Source organism: Oncorhynchus tshawytscha, linkage group LG05, assembly GCF_018296145.1.
Source record: "Oncorhynchus tshawytscha isolate Ot180627B linkage group LG05, Otsh_v2.0, whole genome shotgun sequence".
Classification (NCBI taxonomy): Eukaryota; Metazoa; Chordata; class Actinopteri; order Salmoniformes; family Salmonidae; genus Oncorhynchus; species Oncorhynchus tshawytscha.
The window spans coordinates 76,598,386-76,621,515 of NC_056433.1; the positions used below are offsets into that span (position 1 = coordinate 76,598,386).

At 43.6% G+C, this 23,130-nt stretch overlaps 1 protein-coding gene across 1 annotated transcript in view; it reads right to left on the minus strand.

Annotated features, from left to right (window-relative positions):
• Window positions 1-22,295, minus strand: part of LOC112241993 (inactive tyrosine-protein kinase transmembrane receptor ROR1-like) — a 284,717-nt gene extending 262,422 nt beyond the window's left edge. The window contains exon 1 of the mRNA XM_042322372.1: window positions 21,668-22,295. Coding sequence (XP_042178306.1) covers window positions 21,668-21,773 — 106 coding nt within the window. The 5' untranslated portion in view covers window positions 21,774-22,295. The remainder of the gene's footprint in view (window positions 1-21,667) is intronic.
• Between the last annotated feature and the right edge of the window lie 835 nt (window positions 22,296-23,130).

Genomic DNA, 23,130 nt, shown 5'->3' on the forward strand with positions numbered 1-23,130 from the left:
CCTGACAGACAGACAAGTGACATCGCCTGCGAAGCTCTCACAAACACACAGGTCTCTGTAACACACACACACACACACACACACACAGAACCAAAGGCAAACAATAACAGCAGACTTGTTTTGATGGGTGCAGTGTTTGGACTCGCCTCTCAAACAGTCATGAATCATAACCAGTCAGTGTTACTGCGTTCTGCTCCGCTCGGTGGGCCGCACCGGGCCAGCCTGGGCGGCCAAACCAAATCAGTGGGCCAGCGGTGCATGTCAGAAATAATAATCCCCTATGAGCATAACAGGGCAGCGGGGACAGGGTTCTCTCTCTCTCTCTCTCTCTGTTACACAGTGGAACTATAGTTTGGCCCTGGGGGTGTATATCTCCCAGACAGCACTATTACTGAACATTGTTATCCAAAACACGCAGCATGAATATAAACAACTGTTAATCTTGCTGAAAGGACAATAAATAACCAGACTCCTATTATATTATGATGGTGTAATGGAAAGACCTGTATCTAGGTCTGTGGAGTTACTGAACTGGACTGCTCAGTGCTCAATGACAGACAGCAGCTGAATTAATAGTGTGCCGTATTGCTGGAGTCTATCAAATTAATTCTAGGGTGTATGTAATGTGCAGAAGACAGCAGTTAGTGTGGAGGTAAATACTTGCTCTAAGGATAGGACCATTTATGCCTGGTTTGGGGGGATTTGGGGCCAATTAAACTATGGAAAGACTGATATGGAGGTAAAGAATTTGTGTGGTGGAGCTTAATGATGCTGCATGTGTAGAGGTAAAACATTACTGTGCTTAAGTTTAGTGCTGCAGCCACGCAGAGGTTAAACAAACAGCTCCTGGCATCAGGTGGATCTAAGCCTCTTAGGGCCTCTCTGAAGAGGAGATCATTGACTTCTGCTGGGCTGGGAGGTATCAGACAGACAGCCAGACCCCCCCCCACCCCCTCCCATACCATCATCTCTCCACTCCTCATCTTCCTCTCCAACCCTTCTAAATGTTCTCTCTTTCGCTCCTTCTCAGGAGATTGGTGTGAGTATAGCAGGTTGTTTTAAGCCTACTGTCAGTCATCTGCTCCTGTGAGGACATTTAGACATATGCCTCTTTATTTGACTGACTCATCAGCTTCTTTACTCCGCCTCTTTATTTCACTGGCTCATCAGTATCTTTACTCCGCCTCTTTATTTCACTGGCTCATCAGTATCTATATCCAGCCTCTTCATTTCACTGGCTCATCAGTATCTATATCCCGCCTCTTTATTTAACTGGCTCATCAGTATCTATATCCCGCCTCTTTATTTCACTGGCTCATCAGAATCTTTACCCCGCCTCTTTATTTAACTGGCTCATCAGAATCTTTACCCCGCCTCTTTATTTAACTGGCTCACCAGTGTCTTTACTAGTCTTTCCCTCCTGTTCCCTCTTACTGTACATGTAAACGGTCTCTCATGCTTTGGAAAACTATTAGGCAGTTGGGTGAAACCAAACCAGTGGGATAGAGAATACATTCAGTCATCGTAGACATTGCTCTCTCAATTTCCTTCTCCCTTCTAACCTACCTCTTCCCCTTCTCCCTATCCCAGACCTGCCAACCCTGTCCAACTTTTTAGAGTACCAGACGCGCGCAGCAAATTGGAGATTCAACTCTCGCACATAGCACGCGCCGAATTTGGGTTTTCTTTCCCCCAATCGCGCGTGCGCTGTTTGTGAGTCTGATCGCAATTATAGAATTGTACTAAATCAAGATTTTCTTAGCACATGCCCCCAAATTTAGTCTCTATAGTAGAGGAACGCGTGTCACCTCTCAAACAGGGCAAATCACTAGGGCCAGCTCACAAGTATTGGCTTTTTAGACACGGTTCCTAAAAGCAAAATCCATTTGAAAACATAAAAACAAAAACAAATGATGGCATCGACACAGACCGCAAACTGGCTACACAAAGCTTAAGTAGGCTACCGCAAGGGGAATCTGAACGCTGTTCGCTAGAAGAGTCCAGTGTTTCAGCCTATGTAAAGGTGCCTATTGGATTTCTTTGCAGCGCATACATACTTTCAGATTTTAGAAATTGATCAAATCTCAAATCTAGTGCAACGGCATTTTAGAAGCATTGCCTCTATAGCTAATACCGGACACTCATTCATTCTTCAGCGCGCAGTCTTCTAAACTCCCGACCCCATTTAATGCCAAGATGTTTATATTTATTTTTGATACTTTGGTAATGCTCTTTGTGACTTGGATCATAATTACATTTACAGTCTATCAGGTTGCGTGATTCTCGTAATGTTACGTGGAAAATACAAGTAATGGGACGCAGATTAAATGTATATCACACTCGCACAAGTGCGACCAGTTATTTTTCGTATTTGCATTTAATTTCTTCCACTAGCAAATGCGAGTCAACTGCTGGCACTTTAGAGCCCACTGAATGTCCATCTTATGTTCGCTAACATTACCTTACAGCAGCATTACAGCAGGACGGGCAGACACTGGGTATCTACGTCGAATAATTATGTATTAATATCCATGTCCGTTGACAATTTCCGTACATGTCTGTGTGTTGCAGCTCGAGAATCGGGATGTCAGATTTACTCAGTGGATTTATTTTTTATTAAAATGTTGTTGTTTAGAATCGGGATGTCAGATTTACTCAGTGGATTTATTTTTTATTAAAATGTTGTTGTTTTTTTTAAATTAGGCCCTATTCATTTCTGCGTGCTTTTAACTGGGATCTCATACCTGCGTACATGGACAGATAATTGCGTAGTTGGTACTCAAAATGCATGCGTGTTGGCAAGTCGGCATCCCTTCTCCCTTTTTATTTAACCTTTATTTAACTAGGCAAGTCAGTTTTAAGAACAAATTATTATTTACAATGATGGCCTACACCTGCCAAACCCGAACGACGCTGTGACAATTGTGCGCTGCCTTTGTTCATAACTGACTTGCCAAGTTAAATAAAGGTTCAAGAAAAATAAATTCCCTCTAAGATGTCTTCCCTCTCTGCCCCTTTCTCTCTCTCTCTCTCTCTCTCTCTCTCTCTCTCTCTCTCTCTCTCTCTCTCTCTCTCTCTCTCCTTCGCTCCCTCTGTCTCTCTGAAACTCAGAGACACTACTGAAATCAATGTCCTCAGAGAGAGAAGCCTCAGCACTGGGGGTAGAGAGGCATCAATAAGTGAACCTGAACTTGGGCCAAAATCCTGGTGCCAGGCTTGATAAACATCCAACGGGAAATTAAATAACTGTTCAAGTGGAAATATGAAAAAGGCCGCTCCAATGGGAAAACTCAATTTTCGCCTAAACAGATTTGTATCAACCTCTGAGAGATTCCGTGGGGGCCATTGCAGGATAACTGTATGAATTCCTGGTGGATCTGAAGCGTTCCCGGACCGGCCTCGCCAGGAGATTCCTTTCCTCCGGCAGGGGGTAAACACAGAGTCCCTGTTACATCCTTCATCCATATGGGAGGGAGAGAGCTCTTCTGAACTATAGGGTGTACTTATCATACACTGGTTTGGCTCACATATACACACACAGGCACGACCTCCCGCTTGCACACACACAAACACACACGCACTCCCTCACAAACACATGCCACTCAGATTGTGGGTACTCTGATTGTGGGTACTCAGATTGTGGGTACTACGAGTGTGAGTACTCTGATTGTGGGTACTCAGATTGTGGGTACTCAGATTGTGGGTACTCAGATTGTGGGTACTCAGATTGTGGGTACTCTGATTGTGGGTACTCTGATTGTGGGTACTCTGATTGTGGGTACTCAGATTGTGGGTACTCAGATTGTGGGTACTCAGATTGTACTCAGATTGTGGGTACTCAGATTGTGGGTACTCAAATTGTGAGTACTCAGATTGTGGATACTCAGATTGTGGGTACTCAGATTTTGGGTACTCAGAGTGTGAGTACTCTGATTGTGGGTACTCAGATTGGGGGTACTCAGATTGTCGGTACTCAGAGTGTGAGTACTCTGATTGTGGGTACTCAGATTGTGGGTACTCAGTCTGTCTACTCACAATCCAGAACCTCCAGACCAAAGGATCCAATATAAGTCAGATTCTATGACCAGTCCATACCCTTCCATTAGCAATCAGACACTGTATTCTGGTTAACACATCCAGCCAGTATACTGTATTCTGGTTAACACATCCAGCCAGTATACTGTATTCTGGTTAACACATCCAGCCAGTATACTGTATTCTGGTTAACACAGCCAGCTTAAGTGGATCTCGTCTCAAGTCAAAATCTTTGAGAATGGACAGACAAATGGAGAAATCAGGGCTCCCCTTCAAAATGTTCACTCACTAGTTAGCACATCAAGTTGGAAGAGCTTCCATCCTTTGTAAAGCCTTTGTGACTACGCAGGGGACATTGAGGTGGGTGTGATCTCTTTCCCAGGTTTGAGGGCGTTTTCAAAGAGGTTGTGGGGGTGCAGAGAGAGCTCTAACTCCCTAAGTCTTCTCTCTGTTAGTAGGCTTGGATCTCAGCCTGGTCCCAGTCTGGTCCAGCCTGTTCCAGCCCTGTCCTGGCCCTACACTGTATATCAGCATTGGTTCCCATCTGTCAGCACATACTTGGGCAGAATCTTCGTGGGCCGCCGCTGAGACCTTGGATAATGATCACTCAGAATGAACCAATTTTAGCCTTTTATTAGTGGATTCCTTGGTCACAGAGTTATCTCTACTCACCAGAGAGCAGAGGACAGGGAGAGAGGGGGAGAGGAGTATGGAGAGAGAGAGGCAGAGGGGAGTATGGAGAGAGAATGGGAGAGGAGAGTATGGAGAGAGAGAGGGAGGGAGAGGGGAATATGGAGAGAGTGGAAGAGGGGTGTATTGGAAGAGGGGAGTATGGAGAGAGTGGGAGAGGGGAGTATGGAAAGAGTGGGAGAGGGGAGTATGGAGAGAGTGGGAGAGGGGAGTATGGAGAGAGTGGGAGAGGGGAGTATGGAGAGAGTGGGAGAGGAGAGTATGGAGAGAGAGAGGGAGAGGGGAGTATGGAGAGAGAGGGAGAGGGGAGTATGGAGAGAGTGGGAGAGGGGAGTATGGAGAGAGAGAGGGAGTCAGAGAAAAAGTTTAAATCGTCAAAATAGTTTCTATTGATGCCAGAATGTTGGATGACCCTTGTCTGCTCTAGCCTAGTGGAGACTCCTGCTACACACACAGGCAGGCTCAAAATGCCATGCCACCCCAGTCAGTCTTACAACCCACTCAATCAGTAGTTAGAGCTCCACAAGCCCCTTGTTTCTGAATGTAGTGGCTGAGCAAACAGGGACTGCTGTCTAATTGTTAGCCACTGATGGGAACAATGTGACGATGGCTGAGCCTATACGAACAGGTTGTGTCCTGCTCATGTCTGTCTGAATGCAGCACGGAGGCTGTGAGTTTGAATCCATCGTATATTTGATGTTTGAAAACCACTTCTTATTTGGAATTCACTTACTGTAAAACTTCAATTATTAGCCTGGGAGTTTAATTGCTTAAATCCCTGAACACAACAGGCGCTTATTAGAGACAGGCTTCTATTTGAGCCAGGCGTCTATTTCCTTAATACACACAACTTTTGCTAATTTGCATAGTTAATTGTTTAACTCCAGCATTCACTTCCAACATTTTAATCAATGTCATCATTTCCTGCACTAAAGTGTTATCATTTATACACTGTGTTACATTTCGTTTGTCTTAGTATGCCACTATTTAGGGAAAAAATGGACTTTCTTGACAGAATAATTATTATCATCTTTGACAGTGCTTTTTCGGCAGTTCTTACTTTCGAGGGCAATTGATCGATTTCTGGGGATCTGTACTCACAAAGTTGTTGACTGTTTTGTGCTTGCCAGTTACTGTAGCTAGCCGTTAGCAGCTAATGGCTAGCAGTTTCTTACTAGCGATAAAAACTAGAAGTCGACCGATTGTGATTTTTCGATGCCGATAACGATTATTGGAGGACCAAAAAAAGCCGATACCGATTAATCAGCCGATTTTTATATATATTTTGTAATAATGAAAATTACAACAATAATGAATGAACACTTTTATTTTAACTTAATATAATACATCAATAAAATCAATTTAGTCTCAAATAAATAATGAAACATGTTCAATTTGGTTTAAATAATGCAAAAACACAGTGTTGGAAGAAAGTAAAAGTGCAATATGTGCCATGTAAAAAAGCTAACGTTTCAGTTCCTTGCTCAGAACAGGAGAACATATGAAAGCTGGTGGTTCCTTTTAACATGAGTCTTCAATATTCCCAGTTAAGAAGTTTTAGGTTGTAGTTATTATATGAATTATAGGACTATTTCTCTCTATACCATTTGTATTTCATATACCTTTGACTATTGGATGTTCTTATAGGCACTATAGTATTGCCAGTCTAATCTCTGGAGTTGATAGGCTTGAAGTCATAAACAGCTCAATGCTTCAAGCATCGCGAAGAGCTGATGGCAAACACAGGAAAGTGCTGTTTGAATGAATGCTTACGAGCCTGCTGCTGCCTACCACCGCTCAGTCAGACTGCTCTATCAAATATCAAATCATAGACTTAATTCTAATATAATAAACACACAGAAATACGAGCCTTAGGTCATTAATATTGTCAAATAGGTAAACTATAATTTAGAAAACAAAACGTTTATTCTTTCAGTGAAATACGGAACCGTTCCGTATTTTATCGAACGGGTGGCATCCCTAAGTCTAAATATTGCTGTTACATTGCACAACCTTCAATGCTATGTCATAATTATGTAAAATTCTGGGAAATTAATTACGGTCTTCACACAGTTCGCAACGAGCCAGGTGGCCCAAACTGCTAAATATACCCTGACTCTGCTTGCACAGAACGCAAGAGACGTGACACAATTTCCCTAGTTAATATTGCCTGCTAACATGAATTTCTTTCAACTAAATATGCAGGTAAAAAAATATATACTTGTGTATTGATTTTAAGAAAGGCATTGATATTTATAGTTAGATACATTGGTGCAACGACAGTGCTTTTTTCATGAATGCGCTTGTTAAATCATCCACCGTTTGGTGAAGTAGGCTGTGATTCGATGATAAATTAACAGGCATCGCATTGATTATTTGCAACGCAGGACAAGCTAGTTAAACTAGTAATATCATCAACTAGTGATTATGTTAAGATTGATTGTTTTTGATCAGATAAGTTTAATGCTAGCTAGCAACTTATCTTGGCTCATTGCTGCACTCACATAACAGGTGGTCAGCCTGCCACGCAGTCTACTCGTGGAGTGCAATGTAATCGGCGTCCAAAAATGCTAATTACCGATTGTTATAAAAACTTGAAATCCGCCCTAATTAATCGCCCACGCCGATTAATCGGTCAACCTGTAATAAAAATGGATGATTACCATATTTTTTTTGAGTCATATTACTGAATGATTTAATGTAACAAATCAAACATTAAACCTCGTAAACAATTCATGGTAATTCATGGTAACCTCGTAAACAATTCATTTAGATCCGGCGTTTATTTGAAACATATTCTGAAATGTGTGCCACTGCCCGGCTATCACTGGTCTTCTGTGTTCTCTCCTAACGCCATTTTCCCTTTCCCTTCCTCTCTTCCAAAGGGACTCAGTCAGTAAAGTAATACTCTATATTTGTTTTACAACCAAATATTCAACTGACTTCTTCCAATCAATGCTCATTTGATGGGTTAAGAGTCTACAGCAGAGAAGAAACATCCTCTTTCCTCTTTCTCAAACTACACAAACTCTTCCAGGTGTCCCAAGACAGAGGCGGATTACTCATGACGCAACATTGGTCATCCCTCCTTTGATGCACGGAAGCAAAACAAATCGACCAAGCATCAATTGTCATTCCAGAACAGTGGGATAAGAACGGCCTAGACTTTCCCAATCCCGTTATAAATGTCTCATAGACCTGCAAAAGCATAAAGTACATGGTGCATTCGGTGTCCAGAGTCGGCTTGTTCAACCACTGGCTTAGACCTAACCCTCTTTAAAAGAACTAATCTTCAAAGAGAGGAGAATTCCTAGACTTCAGACTACAACGGGATTATAGTTTCTATGGCTACTGATAGTAATTACCAACCAATAAAGAAGGAGAGTTAAACACACTTTTGTATGTTAAACAAACAGGGGTGAATAGAGGTGGAGAATTCCTAAACAGCTTAATGTGGAGGCCAAGCAGGGTCATGCATGTTTAGACTCTAGCCTCGCAATGAACCCAGACAGCCATACATCTAGGGCTAGGAGAGAGAGACACACACAGGGACATAGACACACACAGGGACATAGACACACTCAGACACACACAGTCTGCAAAGTCGGCTTCACATTTTAAGTCTTGAATCTACTTTGTCATGTCAGGATACTAGCTTTATATAGAACAAAAAAGCACCAAAAAAGGTATAGTACAGTGTACCTCCAAATCAACTTTGCCCTCGTACCCCTATGTCCCCCCCTCTGCTCACAGAGACTGTGGCAATAGGGAAACATGGTAAAATAAGGAAACGTTTCCCTAACAGCTCCGTAACCAACACAAATCATTAGATGCCCCTAAAATTACATTTCCTGCAAACTGGCCTGTTTTAGCATAGAGTGTTCATGGGAAGTTAGTTGGACAGACGCTATTCTCATCAGAAACACCTGTAGAGAGGAGAGTGCTACCTCGACTCAACATGTGAGAGAGAGAGAGAGAGAGAGAGAGAGAGAGAGATGGGGGGAGAAAGAGAGCGAGATAAATAGAAAGACAAAGGGAAAAACAGAAATAAAGAGAGAGAGTAAGAGCTGTCAAGAGGGAAATAAACATGACCTTTCAGCATAAATTGAGAACATTAACACAGAATCATGACAAATGCTTAAAAAACAGGATTCTAACATGGTGTGAAACCTTTGTGGTTTGATACAGTATATGCTATTAATCAATATAAAGTGATGCCTTGTAACACATTTCTAATTCATGGGACTAAACTGATGGTTCAGTGGTTTTCACAGCCCCCAGCAGAAGGTCTGAGGTAGGGGAGAGAACAGAACAGGAGCTGGATTGGGAAAGCCCAAAGCTGTCGCTGAACAACCATTCCTTTCTGCCTTTTTCCTCTCACTCAGAACTCAGCCATGCCAAGAACAGCCTGTCAGTCAACTCAGATAACAGCAGCCAAGCGTGGATCCATGGCCAAACTGAACACTACAAGAGTCAGGTACAGTACTACACGAGTCAGGTACAGTACTACACGAATCAGGTACAGTACTACACGAGTCAGGTACAGTACTACACGAATCAGGGACAGTACTACACGAGTCAGGTACAGTACTACACGAATCAGGGACAGTACTACACGAGTCAGGTACAGTACTACACGAATCAGGGACAGTACTACACGAGTCAGGTACAGTACTACACGAGTCAGGTACAGTACTAAACGAGTCAGGTACAGTACTACACGAGTCAGGTACAGTACTACACGAGTCAGGTACAGTACTACACGAATCAGGTACAGTACTACACGAATCAGGGACAGTACTACACGAGTCAGGTACAGTACTAAACGAGTCAGGTACAGTACTAAACGAGTCAGGTACAGTACTACACGAATCAGGTACAGTACTACACGAGTCAGGTACAGTACTAAACGAGTCAGGTACAGTACTACACGAATCAGGTACAGTACTACACGAATCAGGTACAGTACTACACGAGTCAGGTACAGTACTACACAAGTCAGGTACAGTAGAGCTGCTACACCATGAAGGAGAGGGACAGAAATTAAAGACAAAAAGAGAAAGATGGAGTGATGGCAAAATGGCACTGGAAGAAATGGCAGCAGTTTCACGTGCTCCCAACCAATTGTGCTATTATGTGGGGGGTTTTGAGCTTCTGGATATCAGGACAGCGATCACTCACCTCTGATTAGACAAAGGTTTTTTCTTCAGTAAGCAGGACGCACAGGACATACTCCAAACACTCGACAAGGCCAACATCCCAATTATTTGCAAGTGGAAGAGATGCAGGCACAGAGGACACCGAGTGGGATGCCTCGTTAGGATCTGCCGAAGGCGAGTGGGAAAGCTGCCGTTACAGTCAATATTACTCGCCAAAATACAATCATTGGACAATAAATTAGACGAGGTATGATCACGAATATCCTAGCAACAGACATAAAAAACTGTAATATCCTATGTTTCACAGAATCGTGGCTGAATGACGACATGGATATTCAGCTAGCGGGATATACGCTGCACAGGGAGGATAGAACAGCACACTCCGGTAAGACGAGGGTGGTCTGTGCATATTTGTAAACAACAGCTGGTGCACGAAATCTAAGGAAGTCTCCAGATTTTGCTTGCCTGAAGTAAAGGATATTGTGATAAATTGCAGGCCACTACTTGCCTAGGGAATTTTCAGCTATACTTTTTGTGGCTGTTTATATACCACCACAGACAGATGCTGGCACTAAGACCGCACTCAGTCAGCTGTATAAGGAAATAAGCAAACAGGAAACCACTCACCCAAAGGCAGCGCTCCTAGTGGTCGGAGACTTCAATGCATGGAAACTTAAATCAATTCTACCTAATTTCTATCAACATGTTAAATGTGCAACCAGAGCGGAAAAAATTCTAGATCACCTGTACTCAACACACAGAGACGCGTACAAAGCTCTCCCTCGCCCTCCATTTGGTAAATCCGACCACAACTCTATCCTCCTGATTCCTGCTTACAAACAAAAATTAAAGCAGGAAGCACCAGTGACTCGGTCTATAAAGAAAAGTGGTCAGATGAAGCAGATGCTAAACTACAGGTCTGTTTTGCTATCACAGACTGGAACATGTTCCGGGATTCTTCCGATGACATTGAGTCACTGGCTTTATCAATAAGTGCATCGAGGACGTCGTCCCCACAGTGACTGTACGTACATACCCCAACCAGAAGCCATGGATTATAGGCAACATTTGCACTGAGCTAAAGGGTAGAGTTGCCGCTTTCAACGTGCAGGACTCTAACCCGGAAGCTTATAAGAAATCATGCTATGCCCTGCTACGAACCATCACACAGGCAAAGCATCAATACAGGGCTAAGATTGAATCATACTACATCGGCTCTGATGCTCGTCTTATGTGGCAGGGCTTGCAAACTATTACAGACTACAAAGGGAAGCACAGCCGCGAGCTGCCCAGTGACACGAGCCTACCAGACGAGGTAAATCACTTCTATGCTCGCTTCGAGGCAAGCAACACTGAGGCATGCATGAGAGCATCAGCTGTTCCAGATGACTGTGTGATCACGCTCTCCGTAGCAGACGTGAGTTAGACCTTTAAACAGGTCAACATTCACAAGGCTGCGGGGCCAGACGGATTACCAGGACGTGTGTTCCAGGCATGTGCTGACCAACTGGCAGGTGTGTTCACTGACATTTTTCAACATGTCCCTGATTGAGTCTGTAATACCAACATGTTTCAAGCAGACCACCATAGTCCCTGTGCCCAAGAACACGAAGGCAGCCTGCCCAAATGACTACAGACCTGTAGCACTCACTTCCATAGCCATGAAGAGCATTGAAAGGCTGGTAATGGTTCACATCAACACCATTATCCCAGAAACCCTAGACCCACTCCAATTTGCATACCGCTCAAACAGATCTACAGATGATGCAATCTCTATTGCACTCTACACTGCCCTTTCCCACCTGGACAAAAGGAACACCTATGTGAGAATGCTATTCATTGACTACAGCTCAGCGTTCAACACCATAGTACCCTCAAAGCTCATCACTAAGCTAAGGATCCTTGGACTAAAGACCTGCCTCTGCAACTGGATCCTGGACTTCCTTCCGGGCCGCCCCCACGTGGTGAGGGTAGGTAGCAACACATCTGCCACGCAGATCCTCAACACTGGAGCTCCCCAGGGGTGTGTACTCAGTCCCCTCCTGTACTCCCTGTTCACCCACGACTGCATGGCCAGGCACGACTCCAACACCATCATTAAGTTTGCAGAAGACACAACAGTGGTAGGCCTGATCACCGACAACGACGAGACAGCCTATAGGGAGGAGGTCAGAGACCTGGCCGGGTGGTGCCAGAATAACAACCTATCCCTCAGCGGACTACAGGAAAAGGAGGACCGAGCACGTCCCCATTCTCATCGACAGGGCTGTAGTGGAGCAGATTGAGAGCTTCAAGTTCCTTGGTGTCCACATCACCAACAAACTAGAATGGTCCAAACACACCAAGATACTCATGAAGAGGACACGACAAAGCCTATTCCCCCTCAGGAAACTAAAAAGATTTGGCATGGGTCCTGAGATCCTCAAAAGGTTCTACAGCTGCAACATCGAGAGCATCCTGACTGGTTGCATCACTGCCTGGTACGGCAATTGCTCTGCCTCCGACCGCAAGGCACTACAGAGGGTAGTGCGTACGGCCCAGCACATGACTGGGGCTAAGCTGCCTGCCATCCAGGACCTCTACACCAGGCGGTGTCAGAGGAAGGCCTTAAAAATTGTCAAAGACACCAGCCACCCCAGTCATAGACTGTTCTCTCTACTACCGCATGGCAAGCGATACCGGAGTGCCAAGTCTAGGACAAAAAGGCTTCTCAACAATTTTTACCCCCAAGCCATAAGACTCCTGAACAGGTAATAAAAAGGCTACCCGGACTATTTGCACTGTGTGCCCCCTCCCAACCCGTCTTTTACGCTGCTGCTACTCTCTGTTTATCATATATCATATATGCAGTCACTTTAACTATACATTCATGTACATACTACCTCAATTGGCCCGACCAACCAGTGTTCCCGCACATTGGCTAACCGGGCTATCTGCATTGTGTCCCACCACCCGCCAACCCTTCTTTTACCCTACTGATTCTCTGTTCATTATACAGTGCCTTGCGAAAGTATTCGGCCCCCTTGAACTTTGCGACCTTTTGCCACATTTCAGGCTTCAAACATAAAGATATAAAACTGTATTTGTTTGTGAAGAATCAACAACAAGTGGGACACAATCATGAAGTGGAACGACATTTATTGGATATTTCAAACTTTTTTAACAAATCAAAAACTGAAAAATTGGCCGTGCAAAATTATTCAGCCCCCTTAAGTTAATACTTTGTAGCGCCACCTTTTGCTGCGATTACAGCTGTAAGTCGCTTGGGGTATGTCTCTATCAGTTTTGCACATCGAGAGACTGAAATTTTTTCCCATTCCTCCTTGCAAAACAGCTCAAGCTCAGTGAGGTTGGATGGAGAGCATTTGTGAACAGCAGTTTTCAGTTCTTTCCACAGATTCTCGATTGGATTCAGGTCTGGACTTTGACTTGGCCATTCTAACACCTGGATATGTTTATTTTTGAACCATTCCATTGTAGATTTTGCTTTATGTTTTGGATCATTGTCTTGTTGGAAGACAAATCTCCGTCCCAGTCTCAGGTCTTTTGCAGACTCCATCAGGTTTTCTTCCAGAATGGTCCTGTATTTGGCTCCATCCATCTTCCCATCAATTTTAACCATCTTCCCTGTCCCTGCTGAAGAAAAGCAGGTCCAAACCATGATGCTGCCACCACCATGTTTGACAGTGGGGATGGTGTGGTCAGGGTGATGAGCTGTGTTGCTTTTACGCCAAACATAACGTTTTGCATTGTTGCCAAAAAGTTCAATTTTGGTTTCATCTGACCAGAGCACCTTCTTCCACATGTTTGGTGTGTCTCCCAGGTGGCTTGTGGCAAACTTGAAACGACACTTTTTATGGATATCTTTAAGAAATGGCTTTCTTCTTGCCACTCTTCCATAAAGGGCAGATTTGTGCAATATACGATATGATTGTTGTCCTATGGACAGAGTCTCCCACCTCAGCTGTAGATCTCTGCAGTTCATCCAGAGTGATCATGGGCCTCTTGGCTGCATCTCTGATCAGTCTTCTCCTTGTATGAGCTGAAAGTTTAGAGGGACGGCCAGGTCTTGGTAGATTTGCAGTGGTCTGATACTCCTTCCATTTCAATATTATCGCTTGCACAGTGCTCCTTGGGATGTTTAAAGCTTGGGAAATCTTTTTGTATCCAAATCCGGCTTTAAACTTCTTCACAACAGTATCTCGGACCTGCCTGGTGTGTTCCTTGTTCTTCATGATGCTCTCTGCGCTTTTAACGAACCTCTGAGACTATCACAGTGCAGGTGCATTTATACGGAGACTTGATTACACACAGGTGGATTGTATTTATCATCATTAGTCATTTAGGTCAACATTGGATCATTCAGAGATCCTCACTGAAGTTCTGGAGAAAGTTTGCTGCACTGAAAGTAAAGGGGCTGAATAATTTTGCACGCCCAATTTTTCGTTTTTGATTTGTTAAAAAAGTTTGAAATATCCAATAAATGTCGTTCCACTTCAAAAGGTCGCAAAGTTCAAGGGGGCCGAATACTTTCGCAAGGCACTGTATATGCATAGTCACTTTAACCATATCTACATGTACATACTACCTCAATCAGCCCAACTAACCGGTGTCTGTATGTAGCCTTGCTGCTGTTATTTTTCACTGTATTTTTACTGTTGTTTTTATTTCTTTACTTACCTATTGTTCACCTAATACCTTTTTTGCACTATTGGTTAGAGCCTGTAAGTAAGCATTTCACTGTAAGGTCTACACCTGTTGTCAAATAAACTTTGATTTGATTTGAAAGAGAAAGAAAAGAGAAATAGAGAGAGACAGCAAGAGAGTGATCCTGGGATGAGTTTGGAAAGAAGAAATATAATTTTAAAAAAATCTATATATATATATATATAGAGAGAGAGAGAGAGAGAGAGAGAGAGAGAGAGGAGAGAGATAGAGAGAGAGATGGGATGGGAGAGAGAGAGATAGAGAGAGAGAGAGAGGGAGAGAGATAGAGAGGGAGAGAGAGATGGGATGGGAGAGAGAGAGAGAGAGAGAGAGAGAGAGAGGAGAGGGAGATGGGATGGGAGAGAGAGAGAGAGAGAGAGAGACAGAGACAGAGACAGAGAAATAGAGAGAGAGAGAGAGAGAGAGAGAGAGAGAGAGAGAGAGAGGGGAGAGAGAGAGAGAGAGAGAGAGGAGAGGGAGAGGGGGGAGAGGAGAGAGAGAGAGAGAGAGAGAGAGAGGCAGAGAGAGAGAGAGAGAGAGAGAGCGAAAGAGCGAGAGAGAGAGAGAGGGGGTGGGAGAGAGAGAGAGAGAGAGAGAGAGAGAGAGAGAGAGAGAGAGAGAGAGAGAGAGAGAAAGGGGGTGGGAGAGAAAGAAAGAGGCTTTATTCTCTTTATTCTTTTGGAACTTCTATGAGTTTACACTGTACATTTTATATGTTTATTTCACTTTTGTATATTATCTACTTCACTTGCTTTGGCAATGTTAACATGTTTCCCATGCCAACAAAGCCCTTAAATTGAAATTGAATTGAGGGGCGGGGGGTGAGACAGAAGGAGAGTGATCCTGGTATGATTTTAGTTTAACGGCTAGGAGTGGCGCAGCGGGTGCCTGCCAAGTGCCAAGGCTTCCCCATCCAAAGCCCTGATGTCATGGGTGGCAGTGAGGGGCCTGGCTACCTTTCCTCAGACAGACCGTTTATCAGATATATGAGCCAGCCAGCCAGCCAAGGCCAATGTGTGGTTCAACATTAACCCCATCGCCAGTCACCAACACCGCTGCTCTCTACTCTCCTCTGCTCTGTTCTGGCTCTCCTCTACTCTCCTCTGTTCTGTCTCTACCCTCCTCTGCTCTTATCTCCTATCCTCCCCTCTGCTCTCTACTGCTCTCTTCTGCGCTCCTCTCCTCTTTTCTCCTCTCCCCTCTACTCCGCTTTCCTCTCCTCTCCTCTCCTCCCCTCTGCTCTCTACTGCTCTCTTCTGCACTCCTCTCCTCTTTTCTCCTCTCCTTTGCTCTCCTCTGCTCTCCTCTGCTCTTTTCTCCTCTCCTCTCCTCTCCTCCACTCTCCTCTCCTCTGCTCTCCACTCCTCTGCTCTTTTCTCCTCTCCTCCGCTCTCCTCTCCTCTGCTCTCCACTCCTCTGCTCTCCACTCCTCTGCTCTCCACTCCTCTCCTCTCCCCTCTACTCTCCTATGCTCTCCTCTCCTCTGCTCTCCTCTCCTCTGCTCTCCTCCGCTCTCCTCTGCTCTTTTCTCCTCTCCTCTCCTCTCCTCTGCTCTTTTCTTCTCTCCTCTCCTCTCCTCTCCTCCGCTCTCCTCTCCTCCGCTCTCCTCTCTTCTCATTACTCCTCTCCTCTCCTCTGGGGAAGCATTTATGAGTGAAATGTTACAAGATGGATATGATGTTGTGGGAAATTCTGAATTAAAGCCTTTCTTCATAGAGAGAAATTTGACACTGCCTGTCACAATCCTGTTGACTGATAAGCCGCATTTATTTATTTATTTTTTAAAAGCCTGCTAAGATTGGGTATATATCAGCTCTAACACAGCGTGGCAATGTACAAAGGCCTAATTGTGGGCGGTGAGAGATTTACCAGTCTGCATGCGACGGGGTTCCATAAGTCCTTAAAGCAATGCAAACAGGTTTTAGAGATTTACACTGACACATTTACAGCTGAATTTAGAAAGTAATGTTTCATTCCCACTCCTGTGAAATGAAATATAGCATGGTCCCCACGTATTAACTTAGATAAATGCTACTAAGCGAGGAAAATTGTAATTTAAAAAGTCAAAATGTATATCTCTTTTTACTACAAGGCATTTCCTAATACCTCCATTAGTGCATAGCCTACACAACCCATGAGGTGCATTGATGCACACTTTACTTAAATAATGAGTGTCGTTCTTCTATCAAAGAACTGATTATTTAGGCTAATTGTTGACACAAGTAAAGGAATTTAGGCCCTTAGCTCCACTACGAGCTCTAAAGAATATGTCCAAGAGGATGCTTCTTAATCTACAGCAAAAAGCCAACCACTCTTTGAGTCCATAGATATCCAGAGGAGATGTTCTCTCTGCCATGCCCTCACCTCCGCTGTGCAGTGCAGTCAGACAGTAATTGCAGGAAAGGGGTTTCCATGCTTGGCTTCAGATCGCAGGGGAGAAACTTGATCAAACCCTCTCTCTAGCCCAGAGAGAGCAGAGACCAAATGAGGATATGACATGAGAGTGAACAATGTTTAGCCTCAATGAATCATAGTCTCCCAAGAGTCAAGACTCCCAACCAGAAAAACACTAGGCATAGCTTTCTGTGGGGGTTGTTTCTTAGAAGGCTTTAAGATGAAAATATCATGCGGTTGTAAGAAGGAATAACTTACAGTAAAACTGCAATCTATTGCAATTTACAGAACCTATTTATCACAATCTAATATCTAAGAAACAAACCTCTGGGTTATTTTGCAAAACCACCCACATTTGACAAAGATTTGGGATTAAAACCACCCACAATTATGTTTTTTTCCTTCACTAAATTAGGCTACTGGATAGTATTTTCAGTAGTAGCCTAACATACCTGGTTGACAGTCTACGGGAATAATAGTGCCACTGGTATGCTATCAAAGATTGATAGGAAACACTTGTGATCTCATTTTCTTTACAGTCTTTAGTTTATTTAGTAAATATTTTCTTAACTCTATTTCTTGAACTGCATTGTTGGTTAAGGGCTTATAAGTAAGCATTTCACGGTAAGATCTATAAACCTGTTGTTATTGTCGCATGTGACAAATACAATTTGATTTGATTTAATGATATAATTGCGCTGGGAAACACAAGCGGAAGTCAGTAATGAAAGTAATCAGTAGCTCTACTGCTGCTGCCAGTTGTTAAACTACAAACCCAAACACACAACAACCACGACTTGAGGAGACCCACTGGGCACAGACGTCAATTCAACATCTATTCCACCTTGGTTCAACGTAATTTCATTGAAATGATGCAGAAACAACGTTGATTCAACCAGTGAGTGCCCAGTGGGGAGGGTAAACAAATTAAATTAAAAATGGATGCCTGATAGTGCATTCAAGTTCATATTTCTGCTTCTCATATCTGACCATCCGTTTAATGTAACACTGCACAAAATAATAACTGAGTAAGAATTGTATAGCCATCTATTACTGTAAGTAACCACCACTTAAACAATTAGCCAAGACAAGACATCATCTTCAAAACATGGTCCATGTTGAGCAATACAGCCATATAAACTTGGCAAACATATGATGTGAATAACAAAAGGTAAGTAGGTAATTGCTAATGCATGACATGTTTTACACACTGTTGTTTGAAAGTAACGAGGGACCAGCTGAGAAGTGTATGATTTATGACTGAGGACTGATTCATAGAAGGTGTGTGACTTTATTATCTTTCCAGATGCTTCACACTGGACCAAAACTGTCACAAAACACACACACACACGCAAGCGAAGGCACACACACACACACACACACACACACACACACACACACACACACATACACACACACACACACACACACACACACACACACACACACACACACACACACACACACACACACACACACATGTACATACACTACAACCATTACATCTGTTTCACACATATAGTTCCTTCACATTCCTGAACGTCTGAGAAGGCTTTTAAAGATACAGCAATGGATGGCTGAGTTACAGTACCATGCATTAGGAGGAGAGAGAGAAGAGGGGGCTAAGAGCTCAGCTATCAGAGCTGAGGAAGAGGACAGGAGGCTTCCTGCTAGAGACAGAGACTGCAGTCCAGACAGGGTTTTTCAGAGGCAAAGTGCCTTTAGTGTCAACAGTTCTGTCTTGTTGAAATCTGTACCCGAGGCAGTTCCACCCAAATGATTGATAGCCCTCTGACTGTTATGACATGTAAGAGACTCTGTATCATGGCATATTGAGAATGTGTTTCTTTCCACTCCCCTTTTCCAGTCTGCTGAAGAAGTGGAGATATGAAATGGTTAGGGTTTGATCCCCCCCTTTTCCTGTTCTATCATAAAATCCTATTTGATGAACACATAACTCATCAAGTCATGTGTCTTGGATTACCATTCCTGGCTCTTGACACTAGTCTAAGAGAGTGGCATGTCAGAATATGGCCTTACTGCCTCCTCCAACCTTTGTAAATAATATACCAATCCAATAGGGAGGACTGGTGTAATCCAAACAAACCTAGACACATCCTCTAGCAGGCAATTAATAACACATAGACAAACTGGGTAACAAACTAAAATCCTATTCAATTCACAAGAGGGCAAACCAAAATTGCCCAATGACAGCACCTCTCTTCCAAACTTTTAAACTGTGGAAACTAGTGATGGGGAAATTAAATCGATAGTTACATATCAGATATTATTTTTGAAGATATATTGCATCGTATCGCAGTGTTTCCCCTATATTCATTTAACAGCGGCGGGTCGCCGCTGCTAAATCGTTGCTTCCACCCCAAAAAATATGATAAAAAAATGGGATAGTAAAACATTTTCAGTGAAAACTTAAATTACTAAAACCAGGGGCCTCCCGGGTGGCGCAGTGGTCTAAGGCACTGCATCGCAGTGCTAGCTGTGCCACCAGAGACTCTGGGTTTGAGCCCAGGCTCTGTCGCAGCCGGCCGCGACCGGGAGGTCCATTGGGTGACGCACAATTGGCCTAGCATTATCCAGGTTAGGGAGGGTTTGGCCGGTAGGGATATCCTTGTCTCATCAAGCACTAGAGACTCCTGTCGGGCCGGGCACAGTGCACGCTGACCAGGTCGCTAGGTGCACAGTGTTTTCTCCGACACATTGGTGCGGCTGGCTTCCGGGTTGGATGCTCGCTGTGTTAAGAAGCAGTACGGCTTGGTTGGGTTGGGTTGGGTTGTGTTTCGGAGGACACATGACTTTCGACCTTCGTCTCTCCCGAGCCTGTATGGGAGTTGATGAGACAAGACAGTAACTACTAACAATTGGATACTACGAAATTGGGGAGAAAAAAGGGGAGTAAAAATAATACTAAATTAAATTTAAAAAATTACTAAAACCTGATAGAAAGGATAATGGAGCTATGTATTTCTAAGATCATCTTTGAGAACTAACAACCACCAAAATAAAAACTAGACAAAACAGCACATTTTCTCTCAGCCCCATGTCATGTGTAGAATTGCAGGAAATTAACTTCAAAACAGCTAAATCTGCGGCCTCTAAAATTGTTCACGCCATTGGCCATGCCCACATGCCCACTGAGCCCCCACCCCCCACAATAACTTTGCCACTGCTGCAGAAAAAATCCTAGGGGAAACAATGTATCATATTGACATATGTTAGTTGGCTGTAACTGCACTTTTTAAATAGGGAGACCATTTGTTTTTAGCACTTGTATTTCCATGACTGATCAACACTCTTAGTGTCCTGGCTCTCTTGTCCCTCTGCAGCAGACATATGGTGAACAACATCAAATCACAATAAAATCACAGTATTGAATAGCAACACATACAGAATCACGAGGATCGTTAGAATCGCAATACATATCGTATCGGCACCTAAGTATCGTGATAGTATTATATCGTGAGGTCCCTGGCAATTTCCGGGCCCTAATGGAAACTACTTGACACCATCTGGGCACCTGCCTCCGCTAGACAGCTGTTATAAAGCTTATATAAAGCCACAGGATGTTTATAACCTTTCACAGGTTAAGTGTGGGGAGGAGAGTGATTGTTTGGCTTTGTGATGACTTAGTGAAAGGATATTATTAGCTATAAAGTCACTTTATGTCCCTGAAATCACAACTGATGTGACAGAAATGTAAACAACATGATATATCAATTAACTTCCTCACTGCCAGTGTGTGCAGGACAAGGTACTAGGCCTATAGAGATTGTAGAAGACAACGTTGCAGTTAACTTCCTCACTGCCAGTGTGTGCAGGACAAGGTACTAGGCCTATAGAGATTGTAGAAGACAACGTTGCAGTTAACTTCCTCACTGCCAGTGTGTGCAGGACAAGGTACTAGGCCTATAGAGATTGTAGAAGACAACGTTGCAGTTAACTTCCTCACTGCCCGTGTGTGCAGGACAAGGTACTAGGCCTATAGAGATTGTAGAAGACAACGTTGCAAGACAATAATTTTAGACACACGACAAGTCTAGCTAGGCTACTGTTTGTTATTTGACTACAGTGATTAGCCTTACATTTCTGACGGAGTGAGTCTGTTCCAACAAAGACATTTTCTTCCCTTTCGAAAAACTTCATTACTCTCAGCATCCGTCAGCATTGTATTGCTGAGTTTGCTTTAAATCACAAATGGATCGACACTCACAATGGACCTCTAGCTGGGACTGAGATAGTTATCCTCTTCATCATGCCTGGAGAAGAAGAGTCCTTTTGAATTTCAATATACTGGAGATTATAAATCAATGTTTCAATTGGCTTTGTTTAAAATATAAACGACTTGGCGGTAAACAATACTTGATCAATGAAGATATTATGTGGAACCAAGTAGCCTATGTTGAAGTCCAAGAAAACAACGAATTGAATGTCCATATAACCATCTGAATGTTGTTTTATTAACGGGGGGGGGGACAAATAAAATGAGGAAAGGAATATTTTGCAGAGACACGTCAATCGAATAAATCGATAGGCTAACGGCTAGTGACCAATAGCCTATGTATCACCATACGAATGGCATCAAATATGAAAATGCATGGCATTCGAATTTGCGTGTGTTTCAGATAATATGACATTGTAACACTGTAATAAAGTCACATTCTTACGTGTCGCAGTCATCTCTAGGACAGCCAGGAGTAGCACGATGGTTCGGATAATGTGGAGCTGACATCTCGGAGGACGGTGGGTCACTGTTGCTCGAGCTGGATACATTCCTCCGATGCTTTTCTAGTTCCTTTACACCCACTACAACCGTAATCTCACGTGCAAACGTTGATTTAAAAAGAAGACACACACAAATGTCTATAATAACTGTCTACGCACTCGTCCTTATCCTGTGACTGTGTGTAGTAGAACGCACGAAGTTCTCTCTCTTTCCCTGTCTCCTCTCTCTGACCGCCGGAGTCCCACTGTCTTCTTTCCCTGTCTCCTCTCTCTGACGGCCGGAGTCCCACTGTCTTCTTTCCCTGTCTCCTCTCTCTGACCGCCGGAGTCCCACTGCCTTCTTTCCCTGTCTCCTCTCTCTGACGGCCGGAGTCCCACTGTCTTCTTTCCCTGTCTCCTCTCTCTGACCGCCGGAGTCCCACTGTCTTCTTTCCCTGTCTCCTCTCTCTGACCGCCGGAGTCCCACTGTCTTCTTTCCCTGTCTCCTCTCTCTGACCGCCGGAGTCCCACTGTCTTCTTTCCCTGTCTCCTCTCTCTGACGGCCGGAGTCCCACTGCCTTCTTTCCCGCTCTGAGCGCACGCTCACAAAACGTCTGTCTGAGCGGCTCGTCTCGCACGAGCCATCTGGCTCTGATTAGTGCTCGATGTGTCGCCACCTTGTGTTGAAAATACACAGTTCTTTGCGCAACCAAAGTGTTCAGATCGCACCAAGGAAAACGTGATGCATTGCTGTCTATCTATGGTGTTTGAAGTTCATTTATTAATTCCCATATGGGTGGGCTATACTAGCATAGCAGACATACATAAGAGCCTATTCTAATTGCTGTAACAAAGCTGGAGTAAAAGTAGGCTAGCCTACTTCAGGTCATGCAAAAGTGTGCATCAATCAATTAATAATTTTAGAAAATAATATCAGCAGTTCCAATTCACTACAGAAAAATAGATTATTGCAAAAATATTTGTATCACTAGAAAGACATGAGCAGGTTGATGTGGGTTAAAGAAATGATTCCAGCATACACAATGTTGGAGCACAGCCAAGAGGTTGAAATTGGTAACATGTGGAATGAGACATCACACACTCAATCCAGGGCCAACTAATGTAGAGTTTACAGGATAGAGCTCATTCATTGTCATGAATTTGAAAGTGATGCCTGCTCTTCTGAACAGGGGAAGGGAGATTAAGGGAGAGAGAGGGGGAAAGATTTGTGACCTGTTGCCACACAAAAATGGCAACCAGTGATGAACAAACACCATTGTAAATACAACCCATATTTATGTTTATTTATTTTCCCTTTTGTACTTTAACTGTTTACACATGATTATAACACTGTACATAGACGTAATATGATATTTGAAATGTCTCTATTCTTTTGAAACATGTGTGAGTGTAATGTTTACTGTTC